Here is a 15,499-nt window from a genome sequence, read left to right as displayed (position 1 = left end):
CGAGGAAGAAGAGCACCTTCAGAGCATTTTGGAGCAACGGGAATGGAGGATACTTCAATACAGAAATGAGTTTACAGTTGAGTCCTCTCTCTAAATGGATTTCTGAAACGGATGCGTGGCTTGTGCCGGATTTGTCAGGGTTATCTGGGGACCTTGGCGGCTCCGTCCTGAGGATTGACCTGGTTTTGTTTCTGGTTTGGTTTCCGCATACTATAGTATGATTTGGTTGGAATATTTCATTTCCTTTTTTTTTTCCTAATCATTTAATTTAATTTCTTTCTTTTTTTTTTTTTTGTCAGACACTTTCTGTTGTAGGTCTCATTCACATGACGTGAATTGACGTATGTCCCCCCATTTTCTTGTCTTTCATTCAGGTCGTAGTGAGGATGACCCCGACAGCTATCTCTTTCCAAATGACCAATCGCTTTTACTTGCTATAGCTCAGTCTCCAACAGCTTCATCATTAGAAACCCCAGGAACCAATCTTGTCGTTCCACTGACCTGTCACCATGACGCCTGGCCTCTGATGATTCCTGAAGAATGCGCCCCTGACCCTCATACATGACCACCACCCCCGGCCCCCCTAGAGCAGGATTGCAGCTTTTTCTTTTTTTCTTCTTTTTCTAAATCTCTTTCTCTTGTTCCCTGGTGTCCTCTGTGGTCCTGTGGTGGTGAGCTCCGTCTAGAGTATCTATCAGTTAAACCATGTGTGTGCGTTTCGATGGAGGTTTCATTACCTGTATAAATTATTCAGGGGATGATTAGAAATCCCCCCGGAGGGAAAAGTGTTGTCTGCCGTAGACAGCTCTATTAGCCCCAGTCCAGCCAGTGTTTATTAACCACCCAGACTCTATTCCACGTCTCCCTGTGCCATTTCATCAACTCGATATTTGCCCTTATCCATTACTCCCCATTCACCTTATTTTATTTTTATTTTTATTTTTTTTACACCAGTACACTTCAGAATGCACACTTATTTGTGGTTATTAAAAAATTTATCATATCTAAAGTGCTTATTTAATCCGGAGACTTTGTTGTTGTTTTTTTCTTCACATGTTGAGAAATGTGTACTACTACTTCAAAATGCAGTTATTACTTATAATCTCTCGTCAAGGAAAGTAACAAGAAATTATAAAGTGATTTTCCTATTCATTCATTTATTTATTTATTTTTATTTTTTATTCTTTATTTAATCACGCACAGGCTCATGAGCGTTCGGAGAGTGTGGAGGTGACCTTTGTCACCCAGCTCATTAAGAGGCTGATGATCATCATCGCTCGGCCTGCGAGGCTGCTGGAGTGTCTGGTAAACATCTACGTTCTGTCTTTCTGATGCATTGTTAAACCTCGCTGTTATTCTTAGTCTGTATGCTAAGTGTTCAGTGTTTTCAGGAGTTAATGAAGCGAAGGAATCTGCTGCAGCGAGGAAAGCTGCACAGTGAACCTATCAGTCTTGAAAGACTCATTCTTAAGAATTGGCTGTCTGCAGGAATTGATTGACATGTGGACAAAAACTAAGTTATAAACCAAAACAAGTAGAGTTGTACAAGAAGGAAGTAAATGTTTTAAATGATTGCATGCATGAAGTTATTTTTTGACAGAAATAACTTAATTTGTCATTATCGATCTTCTATTAAAGATTTTTTGAAAAAGCCTGATGAACACACCAAGCATAGCATTAATCTGATGGTGTAAGTGACTGTGTATAGGTCGCAAACAAATCAGTTTTCTTGACATTAGGTGAAAATAGTGCAGTTTCATGTCGGAATGATGCAGTATAATGTCTTTCCCTACAATAGCCTTGCAGTAGTGATTCCTGAGAGTTTAATCACATTTATCATACTTCAGCAATCATGCTAATGGTAATATGTGTTCCTGTAAATTAAGCATATAACAAAAGGTAGAGGTGGAACAGTTATCAATTGAATCGTTAAATTTAACATTGTCATTATCTTTTACTTTTATTTTTTTTTTACTACAGCGTGTTAAGTACTTCAGCTATTTACTTATTCAGCATAGAACGATTTAGACTTGAAACCCACAATGCTCCGAACATGCTTCAGGCTTTGTTAAAGACGTCTTATTTTGCTCTTTTCTCTGTGCGATAGGAATTCGATCCCGAGGAGTTCTATCACCTGCTGGAAGCTGCCGAAGGCCATGCAAAAGAAGGCCAGGGAATCAAATCAGACATCCCTCGTTACATCATCAGTCAGCTGGGCCTTACTAGAGACCCGCTGGAAGGTGAATTTTTGTAGTGCTTTACTGTACATTTAAGGGCCGTAATGTTTGTCTTATTTGTTAACAGAGATGCAGGATTCTCTAGTTGTATCCTACATAATGAAATCCTTAGGACTTGACCATAGGACAAGGTGTATATTTTCACAAAAGCCTCAACTCAATATTCGTACAGTAGCTATGGGAAGTAAGTGTGAGGTGGTTAAGAAGCATCAATTTAATTTTGTGCAATGTTAATAAAAGTTTAAACTGTGTTATTCAGGAAATGTAATGTTCTAGATGTATATAGAAACAATAGTTTTTAAACTATTGTAAAATTCATTGGTATTCATTGGTATTTTTGTCAATAGCCTAAATGCTAATGTTTGATAAAACACTTTGTTCATGATGTTCCACCTACATAGTAAAAGCAAGCAGTCTAGTGCTTGTACGCTTAGAGTACATGCTGAAGGGAAAAATACAAGTATTTACTTATTAGACTCTTTTGTAACTATTGCATAAGAAAAAAAAAAACTTTCATTGTATTGCATTAAAAACTTTCATTTGGTTTTATTAAATGTTTGAGATATATAGCAGAATGACAAGACTTTGTCAGGACTTTAGCTCAACACAGTCACTCTTGTCCTCTGATTAGAAATGGCCCAGCTGACCAGTTATGACGGTGGAAACTCTGAAACATCAGAGACCGATTGTAGCGCTGTCTCCTCAGAGGTAAGTCGAGCACTAGGTTTATGAAGAACGTGAATTAAAGGATGTCATTTTATGTGTCTGATGCTCATAAACGTGTCTCTTCAGAGTCGAGGTGCTGCAGTACAGCCACCTCAGCCACCTCAGCCACAGCCCAAGACCAAAACACCAAGAGAAGAGGATTTTGAGACCATCAAACTTATCAGTAACGGAGCCTACGGGTAAGAAATCATATGAAAACCTGCCTTAATTCAAAAACAAAATGTTATACTGTACAGAGCACTATAGTTACTTAATAATGATATGTTTTTCTTTCAGCGCTGTGTTCTTGGTAAGGCATAAGGAGACACGTCAGCGTTTTGCCATGAAGAAGATCAACAAGCAGAACCTGATTCTGAGGAACCAGATCCAGCAGGCGTTCGTGGAGAGGGACATCCTCACGTTTGCCGAGAACCCGTTCGTCGTCAGCTTTTTCTGCTCCTTCGAAACACGCAGACATCTCTGTATGGTCATGGAGTATGTGGAGGGTAAGACACACTTTTATATGTGGCAGCACCAATGTTAAACAGAATTAAATCGTGATGAGAAATACAGTAAGTGCTCACATGAATGTCATAGAAATTCAGAATCCTGTAGCACTGCCATCTACACACATGCTCATACATAGATCAGATGACTTTGTTAAAGACCGACATTTTAGCACTTTGACCACAGAGGCCTGATTTATATAGAAGTCAAACCAGCTCTTACAACTTAACAGAAATAGTAGAATAAAAGAAAACGGTTATGAGATTTAAAACAAAAAGGAGTAAAGGAGAGAGAATCTGGCATTACCATGAGCTTTGGGTTGGAAATTACACCTGTGTACAGTATATTGTGTGTTCACACACTGGTACCGCATGCGCATTGTTAAAGGATTGTTAAACGGTAGTGTAAATCAAAGGTCGTAATAAAATATAAATAAATATTTTTAATATATTTAATATAATTTTAGATTTCAACCTACAAGCAGTCCTAATGTGAAGAAACAAAAACATTTGTTGTAAAAAATCAGTTTGATATAGTCATATGTTTGATATAGTCATATGTACATAGTAAATAGCATCAGGTTAAACTGAGCATGCTGGTCATGTTGATATGTGGAGAACATAGATTTACCCAAAACTGTGCATAAATTAAATACTTTTAATAAAGCTTCTTAAATGTGATTGATGTATTTTTATTTTATGTGGTTGTGTTTAGGGGGCGACTGTGCCACTCTGCTGAAGAACATCGGCGCTCTGCCAGTGGATATGGCACGCATGTACTTTGCTGAAACTGTACTCGCACTGGAATACCTGCACAACTATGGCATTGTACACCGTGACCTTAAACCTGACAAGTGAGAGCTCAACACAGGCACACACACACATGCATATGCATGCATACACACACACACACACACACACACACACACACTCACACACACTGTGAGACATACATACTGTACAGATCAAGCAAGAGACACAAAGAAATATAGACTGACAGACACACACACGAGTTAAGAGTGTGACACAAGACACAAAGAGTGACACACAAAAACACATGTGGACTGTGCCATGTACACACAGACACACATTGATAAGAAGACTGTAACACACATACCGAAACTCATGGAAAGACAAAACTTGAAACACACAATTTCCTTCTTGTTTGGTATGGTTTATAATTTTTTATTTCTTTTTTCTTCTTTTTTTGTTTCCTTTCAGTCTTCTTATCACATCAATGGGACACATCAAACTAACAGACTTTGGTCTGTCAAAGATTGGCCTTATGAGTCTCACCACTAACCTGTATGAGGGCCACATTGAGAAAGACACACGCGAGTTCCTAGACAAACAGGTGAGGACATTTTATAACTCAGTGAGAGTCTCCGGTTCTTTTTTTTCTTTGTCTATGTGTTAGTTTTGTGCTTAAAACTTGTTTAACTGATAGGTGTGTGGTACACCGGAATACATCGCCCCGGAGGTGATCCTCAGACAGGGTTATGGGAAACCAGTGGACTGGTGGGCCATGGGAGTAATCCTGTATGAGTTTTTGGTGGGCTGTGCACCTTTCTTCGGAGACACACCCGAGGAGCTGTTTGGACAAGTCATTAGTGGTTAGTTGCACATTTACTCTTATAATGATGGATGGGAAAAGGTTGCACTCTTTGCTTTCAACTAAATGTTATTCTCCGACTTACGAACATTCAGATTACGAATTTCCGCAGATCTGAACGGACCATGGTTTAATCACATACTGTATGTAGCTTATGTGTGTTGTACAAAAAATAAACACTGCAGTGAACCAGACTCCAATATTTAGAAATTATATACAATGTGTTTAGTGTGTAAGTGAATGTATAAAACGTCTGGTATATTGTGTGTGTGTGTGTGGGTACGTGTGTGTGTATGTATGTATATATATATATATATATATATATGTATATGTGTGAATAATGAATATGATTACGGTTTTGGCCACATGATGGCAGTGTAGAGGACAAATTTAGTCAAGTAGATTGGTATGCTTTACATTGTATATTTGTGTCAAAGACGTATAATACTCACTTTGTCGAATTTAAGAACAAATATGACTTACAAACAGGCTCCTGCAACGGAAAAATTGTTCGTAAGTCAACCAGTTTTTTCAGGAGAGATATTCACTATTTGTGTTGTGTACTGTCAGAGTGTCTAAGTACACTTGGAAGTAATAATGTACTTAAGCTACATCCTTATCTGGTCTGGAAAATATGTATGAACATAAGGAGAATGGAAGTGTGTGTGTGAAAGCTACATGGTGATCGAGATGGGATGTGAATGGGTTAGGATCGCTGTGGACCCAATGAGGGCACTGAAAATAGGAAAAGGGAGGATGATTGGGGAGAAAAGCAGATTATTGTTCTCATGGTTGTTTTTACTCCACACTAATTAAACAAGTGTTTGTTTTTTTTTTGTCTGTTTTTTTTGTTTGTTTGTTTTTTGCTGCAGATGAGATAGTGTGGCCCGAGGGTGATGAAGCTCTACCTCCAGACGCTGAAGACCTCATCTCTAAACTTCTCCGACAAAACCCACTGGAGCGATTGGGAACAGGTCTGCACTCACACATAACGCATAACACAAAGACCGGAGAGCAAGTGTGGTTTTTTTTGCTGTTGTATTTTTATGGTGTGATGTTTTTTGGAGTATTTAAGATGATGATTTTTTTTCCCCTTTACTATTTGTTTGTAGGAAGTGCGTTTGAGGTGAAGCAGCACAGGTTCTTCATTGATTTAGACTGGAACAGTCTCCTGAGGCAGAAAGCTGAGTTCATCCCTCAGCTCGAGTCTGAGGAGGATACCAGCTACTTTGACAGTAAGTCTTTTTTTTTGTGTGTCTTACTAGCTATGGAGTCAAAAAAAAGAAATGAATAAAGAAGTGTGCACTACATTTATCTGTCAGTCTCACACTTGATGCATAGCCCGAGTCAGTTTTTACTGCATTGCCCCCCCCCCCAATCCCCCCCAGCTCGCTCAGACAGGTATCACCATGTGGACTCCGAGGAAGAGGAGGACACAAATGATGATGAGCATGTGGAGATTCGTCAGTTCTCCTCCTGCTCCCCACGATTTAATAAGGTAAAGAATGCACTTCCATACCTAATCACATAAACCATTAGGATTTAAATATTCACCCTCAGATTTTCAGTGAAATAAAAAAAAAAAAAAAAAAATCCCCTCCATCCTATACACGTTCATGGAGACCTGATGTACCGTGACCGTGTTTTCCTGATCAGGTGTACAGCAGTATGGAGCGTCTGTCTCTGCACGAAGAGAAGCGCACTCCTCCACCCACCAAGCGCAGCCTCAGTGAGGAGGGCACAGAGCGACTCGACAGTCTGAGCAGCCTCAAGTCTCGGGACCGAAGCTGGATGGTGGGCTCACCTGAAATGTACGTGATCTGCTTTATCTTGAAGCTCTTTTAGTAGTTACTGTGATTAGTGGACTTGTATGTATGTTGTACATCTGGGTTATTAAAAAAAAGGGGGAAAAAATGAGGGTCTTAAATGGCGTTCAAAACACACTACCTGCCCAAAGAAATAAAAATGAAGGATCTGAATAATTGGGCTAAATCAGGCAAATGAAACAACTGTGAGGATTTTAAATTACTGCAAGAGAATGTTCATACAAACAATGTGATGAGAACTCTCAGGATTAAGACTAAACCGTTAAAACCAATTTTTAATCTGAAAAAAAGGCTTTAATTTGTGAAGAAGCCTTAAGATTGAAATATGGAGCAATAGGAAAAGGTCATGTGGTCTGATCAGTCCAGATTGATCCTATTCCAGAGCAATCTGGGCATCAGGGTAAGAAAGGAAGCTTCTCATAAAGTGTTCACTGTACAATCCTCTGGAGGCAGTATAAGGATCTGAGGTTGCTTCACTTGCTCAGGTCTAGACGCTAAGTGGCAATAAGATGAAGTCACTCAGCTGATGACCTGAATGTACTGAATGACCAGGTATATTACATCTATGGATTTTTTTTTTCCCTGTTGGCACAGGCCATACTCCTGGACTCAAGTTGTAAAAGAGAGGATCTGGGAGCATGAGGAATCTTTTTTACACATGGCTAACTGTGATTAAATAAAATCTTAGTGTGTGTGAATTTTTTTTTGCCAGGCAGTGCGTCATCTATAATATACTGTAATCCACAGTGGTACATTTTTATTCTAGCCTTTTAACTAAAGCAAAGTCGCTGTTCGGCTGATGAATAGTTCAGGTGTTGATTAGAGAAAAAAAGAAAAGGCAAGCAACATGGTGGTTACCAAAGGAGTGCTGGGAATTGAGTATGACTAAATTAGGGAGAAAAAGTGAAAAAAATCCTTAAATGTAAACTCATAACCTTCCAATTTACAGTCCAGTGTCTTAACCACTGAGCTATAACTTTCACTCACAGATTCCCTTATGCTATGTAGAACCAACAGTAATATAATTAGTATTCTGGTATATTGATTATATTAATCACGATTGCTTATTATATTTTAAAATCATTAGATTCAGTTTTCTTATTAATTTCTCTCATCATATAGTTCTATTCTCCGGCTCATTTCGGATTGTGTAGTAACCTACACATGCCTTTGTATTTAGATTGCGCAAACGCCTGTCAGTATCCGAGTCCTCACACACCGAGAGCGACTCCAGCCCCCCTCTAACGGTGCGCCGGCGCTGCTGCTCCGCAATCATCGAAATGCCTCGGTTCGCCATCTCCACCGAGGAAGAGAGCGCCAGGAAGACTCCGCTCAGGGCTCAACGCAGTGAAGAGCTCCCTTCTGCCATCCCAGAACTCCCAGTGGAGAGGGAACTCCGACTAGACGAGTCTCCCATCACACCAGGATCCACTTCCAGCCAAGCCACCCGAGGAACACTCACACGTCAGTGCTGTCACTGCAATCCTCTACACTTACTGTATAGTACAGTTATATATGCGCAGGTCAAGCTTCTCATTATGAATGACTAACATCTGTCGTCTGTAATGTGCCCCGTGTGCAGCTGGCAGTTGTGGTGGCAGCAGTAACGAGGGAGCGGATAATTCCACACCCAAAGCCATCAGCGACCTGGCAGTCCGACGAGCTCGCCATAGACTGCTGTCAGGAGACACCGAGAAACACACGTCACGGCCGCTCAGCAAGGTCATCAAATCAGCTTCGGCCACTGCGCTGTCACTCATGATTCCTACAGGTGAGTGAGTACACGCCTCTGTGACCCGAGGAATGAAAACATTTTCAGCATCTTTTTACACTGACTTAGTAGAGTTTTCGTGTATTTTTGATTTAAAGCAATGTCTTTTGCTTCAATGTCTTAATTACTCAAATCAGACTAACCGTTAATTAAAATCTTTTGGAAAAATTATGATGTCATTGTATTGTGTGAAAATGGCAACTGGTTTATACAGTAGGTTTGCCTTATTCTTTGAAGAAACAGATAATCCTCAACGTAATACGTCAATTTTGTAAAGTAATGTAAAATTTCAAGGCTGATTTATGCTCCCGCATCAGACCTAAACAGGGTTAAGCTGTAGTCTACGCAACTGGCCTGCAGCCTTGTGAGCATTTATATTGTACATTTGCCTGGTGTGTTTTTTGTCTTGCTGCAATTATCACTGAACTGAACTTGGGATCGCATTTATTTTTTTTACATTTTGTTTAGTGATTTATTTTCTACATTTTTAAACAATACTGGGGATTTCAAAACTATGAATTAACACATATGGAATTAGGTTATTAACAACAGTCAGTAATTATTTGAATAAACGAAGTATAGATGTTTTAAAAAAGCATTACTGTTAAGTGAATTTGCAAAACCCGTCAAGCACCATGATGAAGACCTTCCCAGGAAAGCAAGACCAAAACTTGAACGAAGTTTATTTAGAGTCACCAGCCTCAGAAATCATCAATTAACTAACCTTACCTCAGATTAGAGCTGTTATAAAGGATTTACAGAGCAAAAGTAGCAGAAACATCTTAATATCAACTGTTTAAAAAAGATTATTGCATAATTTGGATGCCTGGAATAAAAATCAGGATCGACCACGGAGTTAGAAAGTGATCCCAAACTTTTGAGGATGTACACTTTAGCATACGCTGTATGGTATAGGGAGTAAGACGCACAGATGCACAAGAAGCAGAAGCATCAATCAGCCTGAAGACCCGATAGTGTTTGGACCTGCTAATAACCAGTATATAAAATATTGTTTTTTTTAAATATGGTTTTTTTCAGGTTGAGTAATTTACATTTTTCATTGCATTAATCCCAATTTCCTTCGCCTCCAGATCACCACGGAGCCTCCCCACTGGCCAGCCCCATGTCTCCTCACTCCCTGTCGTCAAATCCATCGTCTCGGGACTCGTCTCCCAGCAGGGACCTATCACCGGCTGTTTGCACTCTGAAACCAGCCATCGTTATTCACCGAGCAGGCAAGAAGTACGGCTTCACACTGCGCGCCATCCGTGTCTACATGGGCGACACTGATATCTACACCGTACACCATATGGTCTGGGTGAGTTAGCTAGACCTCTAATAGAGATCATTTGGAATTTTTGGATCCTGTTTTAACTGTATAATTAAAGCTTATTTATTTATTTATTTATTTATTTTCCCCAGCATGTGGAGGAGGGAGGACCAGCTCACGACGCAGGTCTGAGAGAGGGAGACCTCATCACACACGTCAATGGAGAACCGGTCCATGGTCTCGTTCACACGGAGGTTGTGGAGCTCATTCTCAAGGTAGAGATAGAGAGACAAACACATGCTCTAGCATTGTTACAAATTGAGCGTGTGTAACCTAAAGCTAGCTTTCATTTCATGCAGAGTGGAAACAAGGTGTCTATATCAGCCACTCCCTTTGAGAACACCTCCATTAAGGTTGGTCCAGCTCGTAAAAGCAGCTACAAGTCTAAAATGGCTCGGCGAAACAAAAAGACCAAAACACGAGAGGGACAGGACAGGTGATGTGATGTATTACATATTTTTTATAACCATATATATCCTATTTAATACGTTCTTTGTATTTGATGGCAGTGGTGTGTTTTGTTTCTTTATCTTGCAGTAAGAAGAGGACTTCCCTTTTTCGAAAGATCACTAAACAGGCGTCTCTCTTGCACACCAGTCGTAGTTTGTCATCCCTGAATCGTTCGGTCTCATCTGGTGAGAGTGTGCCTGGATCTCCCACGCACATGTCCCCTCGCTCTCCAACACAGGGCTATCGCTCCACACCGGACTCGGCTCACTCTGGTAAAGTTTTTAGCCACACCATGTGCTTTGTTAAAGCTGTAAGACTGTGTAATAAAAAGTTGTTAATGATGTTCTCTCCTTCTGCATTTGACCCCTATGTTGTGGTACAGTAATTGCAATAGCGTTCCTGGCTATAAAGTTAACGATTGGGCATCAAATGGGACGCAGATTCTTTTTTTGACGCTTTTACTTTGACTTAACACCTGGGTGGTAACACTTCTGTACTGTATAAAGAACGTTCTGTCTCATTCACACCAGTCCTGACTGCGTAAGCATTACCAGACAAACAAACAGCATATTATATATTATAATCACCAGTTACACATTGTTATAGATCATTTATTCTTTAATACTGTTCCCAGTTTGCTTATATAATTTGATGATGATAAATTTTTAATGTATATTTGAATCATTTGTCGAACACTATAGTCAATTGTTTATTTATTTTTCCCCCTGTTACTGCAGTTGGAGGAAACTCGTCTCAGAGCAGCTCTCCCAGCTCCAGCGTGCCAAACTCTCCAGCTAGCTCTGGTCAGATCCGACCCAGTTCCCTGCACGGCCTGGCCCCGAAACTGCAGCGCCAGTACCGCTCCCCCCGGCGCAAGTCTGCTGGTAACATTCCCCTGTCACCGCTGGCCCGTACTCCCTCACCGACGCCCCAGAGCACCTCCCCACAGCGCTCTCCTTCTCCACTGGCCAGCCATGCACTTCTGAGCTCCTCTATCGGCCAGTCCTTTCCTGTAAAGCTGCACTCCTCTCCTCCGCTGGTACGCCAGATCGCTCGTCCGAAGAGCGCCGACCCGCCTCGCTCCCCTCTCCTGAAACGCGTACAGTCAGCCGAGAAACTGGCAGCCTCGCTCTCGTCGTCATCATCGTCTCCCTCTCCTTCGTCCGCCTCCGATAAGAAGCTGCCGGTGGGCGCAGGGCGCAAGCACAGTCTGGAAATCTCACACGTCGAGTTTAAAAAGGAGATGCTCCAGCGGGAGCCGAGCTTGCAGAGCCTGCAAGAGTGCGCTAGTGAGACTCTTCTGGGAGGGAGGGTTTCTCCAGCAGAAAAGGGCACCCTGCAGAAGCCTTTAGCCCGTAAGCTGGGTCGGCAGGAAGGCCCAGATTCTGCCACAGGATCGCTGGGACTGGCTCCGGGTAAGAGCAAGCTGAAGGACAAGCTGTCAGCTATTCGTCAGGATCGCGCCGAACGCAGAGAGTCCCTGCAGAAGCAGGATGCCATCCATGAAGTGGATTCCTCCGAGGATGAGACGGACGAGGGTTCAGAGGACAGTCAGGATGGACGCAGGACCACTTACGTCCCCCCCAGCCATGTGCTTCGTCCCACAAGTGTGATAGGATCCCCACATGTCAGGACAGGACCTGGTGCTTTAACTACACCGTTTCTCACTCCCTGCACGGTGGCTCAGCCCTGCTCCCCTCAGCCATCATTAGCAGCCAACACCTCTGAGCGAAAACCCTCCCAGAGCCAGATATCTACCCCCTCTGCCGCCTCTACCTCAGCACTACCAGAAAAATCCAGCGAGAGACAGGGAAAGGTTCAGAATATTGTGTCCAGCAGTAAATCACCTGGTCCTCAGCCCAGCTCTCTGACCAGCACTTTTTCTACACCTGGTAGCGCGTTTACTACTGTCAGCAAGGACCCTTTTATCAAACCCTCGGCGTCTTCTCCAGATCGTAGGACAGCCAAAGTGAGCAGCAAGCAAGAGACCAGCACAGTGCCTGTCATAACCCGGGAGCCACAAACCCCGACTCCTTCAGCTGGAGGCATTACAAAGGAAATGAAGGAGGCAGACAACCGGAGACAAGCAGCTGCTGCTGCCGCCGCTGCCGTCACTGCATCCTCCTCCTCCTCCTCTTCTTCCTCTTCTTCCTGTAGTTCCACAGGATCTGAGAGTGGAGTGGTTTCCCAGCTGGCCACGGTGGCCAAGAGTGTGCTTGGGCCGGTCAAGCTCAACATCCCAGGGACCAAAGAAGCAACTGAGCGGAGCAAGGACGCCAAACCCCAGGCACAAATGTTGCAGCCAAAAAGCAAAGATTCCCATTTGAACAGTTCTCGTACTCCTGAAAAGACTTTTCCATCTGTTGCTCCTGTCTCCCAAACACCGCGACAGTCCGAATCCTCTACGCGACAGTCCCCGGCAATATCAGAGTTACCTTCAACCTCACAGAGATTCCAGGAGAATGCAAGAGCATCAAAAAGGCCTTCCACCCCTAAAGACAGCACGTCAGGCCCGGGAGAGTCCCAGGAGAGGACGGGGACTCCACAGATGACCGCCCCTCATAGGCCCAGCCCTGAAGCACATTCCCAGAGCCAGGCCAAACCAACGTCCTCCACACAGCAAGACAAATCCAGCAAGAAGACATAGCAGCCTTGCACAGAAAAAAGTGACCACTTAAATAGCTTACATTTGTTTTTGTTTTTTTTGTTTTTTAATTCTTCACACTAAATGTGAGAGAAAAGATGTGAAGGAAGAAAATCCAAGCAATTGAGCTCAGCAGTTCCATTGTAGATTGTTTTGTGTTGAGGGCTTTGGATTGCTTTTATTTTCCTCTTTACTGCTTTTCTCGGCATTGTTTTATATTAAGTTCAGGACAAAAAAAAAAAGAAAATCTGGGGCTAGAAATAAACCGTTTGAAAGACAAAAATTGTGTTCACTTGAATATTACTGTAGATTCACACTTCGCTGTTTTTAGATTTAGTGGTGCCTTAATAAAAAATAAACTTAAAAGTCCTCACTTGTAGGTCAGTTCGCCATTCATTGATGGAGGGGTAAGATGTATCTCAGCAATAAAATCAGCGTATGCTTAGCAATTTCTATTAATGTAGTAGATAGAATCCTGCATTGAGTTGGCTGAAAAAGACCACTGTGGTTTTTCCATCAGTTGCCATTATTTTCTGTCAGAATTTTGAGGGCCATACAAACTGCATGCTTGATTTTTCTGAATTATTACACACATCTCAATGGTGGTCCAGTTAATTATGCTTTATTGTGGTGTTTTTTCCCCACACAATAGCTTAAATAATAAATCAAACAGGTTTACCAGCTAAGAGGAAAAGCGTAACATAAACGTGTGATTAAAAAAGAAAAAATATTACGTCATATCTTTCATATATCCATCTTGTGTTTCTTTCCGGGTGCTTAGCTGTAACTCCTCATACGGATCTTTAGAAACTTACTTTCTAAATCGTCTGCCAGATTATTAGGATGGATGGATAAGGATCATCTCTGTTCACATGCACTGTACATTCTTGATGTGTAGATGATTGTATATGATGGACTGAAATTAATGGCATCATCTGATTTTAATGTCTGGAAAAAAAGAGCACTCTGAATCAGAAATGTTGTATTGTTTTTATTTCTAGCCCCTGCTCTCTTTTTTTTTTTCTTTTTTTAGCATCGTTAATAAACGATTGATAACTTTTTTTATTTTTAGGATCTGGACCAACTTGCTGTGTTATTTCTGTATATCTGCCACTAATCTTTTAAAGTTGGACAACTTGTACAGGCTTGTTAACGAGCGAGTGTGTGTGTGTGTGTGTGTGCGCGCGCGCTTATATAAATGAATATTTAAAGTTCTGTGTCGGTTTTATATACGAGTGTATCTTAGATTTAGATTTTGTCTTTGCCATTTCAGCTGTGTCTGATTTAGACATTTATTACTAGCAGGCAAGGATGTATTTGCACAATTCCCTTTTTACTTTGTGTCATGAAAATGAAAACTAATAAAATACAGTCCGCTTAGATCCCAGAGATTGGTGGGGTCTTCGGGGGTTTGACCAATCATTTAACCCCTTTGTTTAACTGTCATTCGGCTCTATTTTATGTGTTTACACCAACTCCATCTGAGTGAATCAGATGCCTGTGGAAGTTTAAGTGCACTCTTGCGTTTCTCCTTTTGTGCTCTGACATTTACGAAATATCAAATACTTTTATTTAGTGCTGTTATATTTTAGTTAATAAAAACCTAAAGCTGATTTAGATTCTGTAGTAAGTCGCAGCGTATCCATGGATGTCGTTTCATAGCAAAATCGGATTATGTAGGACGGATCAGTCCTGGAATTCTCAGTTTAAAAAAACAAACAAAAAAAAAATAACCCTACTGTAGTTTTCAGCTAACTTTGATTTGTTTATCTTCTTAATAAGGAGAATTAAGTAGTCACATGATCTGTGGTCTGTACAGTAATTCAGAAATCCTCCGTCTGTCTGTCCGTATGAAATGAAAAGCACTTGACGGCTGTTTAAGCCAGAAGCTTCATTTCAAGCTTCCCATCCCCCTTCTCTCTCTCTCTCTCTCTCTCTCTCTCTCTCAGTATTTTACATGTTTTGTCTTAGTGTCAGAATTGGCGTTTTTGCATCTAAGTGACTCTGCTGAATTCACAGCACCAAACTGCAGCAATCTATTCCTTCCAGAAGATAAACCCGAGATAAACCTTTAACCTGATTATTACAGTAGGACTGAGTCTAGGATGGAGGCTAGACTTGTGGAGGTGGGTAGAGATGACTTGAAGTGTGTTAGTGGCTTAGTTTTTAACCATCAACTGTGGACTGTAATATTATTAAAAGTTATAAATTAGCTTTTAACCATCTAATAGGCTTTAAACCAGTTGTCTTTATAATCCTAACAGGAGTTATTAAATCAGACATCTCCTATTTCAGTGTAAGAAGTTAAAGGTTCAAACTTTTTTTCTCTCTCTCAAACAAACTTGACCAGCCGTACATACAATCTTCATGATTGCACCAAACCAGCAATGTAGGTGTTTTTAAGAAGGAGAGAGATCT

General features: G+C 41.3%; 1 protein-coding gene across 1 annotated transcript in view; it reads left to right on the top strand.

Annotated features, from left to right (window-relative positions):
* The window catches only part of mast2 (microtubule associated serine/threonine kinase 2), a 153,009-nt gene extending 138,501 nt beyond the window's left edge, over positions 1–14,508 (top strand). The window contains exons 12-30 of the mRNA XM_053499315.1: positions 1,204–1,305; positions 2,108–2,240; positions 2,869–2,945; positions 3,030–3,142; positions 3,240–3,448; positions 4,164–4,302; positions 4,670–4,802; positions 4,896–5,061; positions 5,933–6,034; positions 6,173–6,295; positions 6,449–6,558; positions 6,717–6,871; positions 8,067–8,350; positions 8,469–8,657; positions 9,749–9,975; positions 10,080–10,202; positions 10,287–10,423; positions 10,525–10,709; positions 11,175–14,508. Coding sequence (XP_053355290.1) covers positions 1,204–1,305; positions 2,108–2,240; positions 2,869–2,945; positions 3,030–3,142; positions 3,240–3,448; positions 4,164–4,302; positions 4,670–4,802; positions 4,896–5,061; positions 5,933–6,034; positions 6,173–6,295; positions 6,449–6,558; positions 6,717–6,871; positions 8,067–8,350; positions 8,469–8,657; positions 9,749–9,975; positions 10,080–10,202; positions 10,287–10,423; positions 10,525–10,709; positions 11,175–13,084 — 4,617 coding nt within the window. The 3' untranslated portion in view covers positions 13,085–14,508. The remainder of the gene's footprint in view (positions 1–1,203; positions 1,306–2,107; positions 2,241–2,868; positions 2,946–3,029; positions 3,143–3,239; positions 3,449–4,163; positions 4,303–4,669; positions 4,803–4,895; positions 5,062–5,932; positions 6,035–6,172; positions 6,296–6,448; positions 6,559–6,716; positions 6,872–8,066; positions 8,351–8,468; positions 8,658–9,748; positions 9,976–10,079; positions 10,203–10,286; positions 10,424–10,524; positions 10,710–11,174) is intronic.
* The last annotated feature ends 991 nt before the right edge of the window (positions 14,509–15,499 follow it).

The sequence above is a fragment of the Clarias gariepinus genome, chromosome 6, assembly GCF_024256425.1.
Source record: "Clarias gariepinus isolate MV-2021 ecotype Netherlands chromosome 6, CGAR_prim_01v2, whole genome shotgun sequence".
Classification (NCBI taxonomy): Eukaryota; Metazoa; Chordata; class Actinopteri; order Siluriformes; family Clariidae; genus Clarias; species Clarias gariepinus.
The sequence above is the reverse complement of the archived record's forward strand: the minus strand, read 5'-3'. Positions and strand labels throughout refer to the sequence as shown.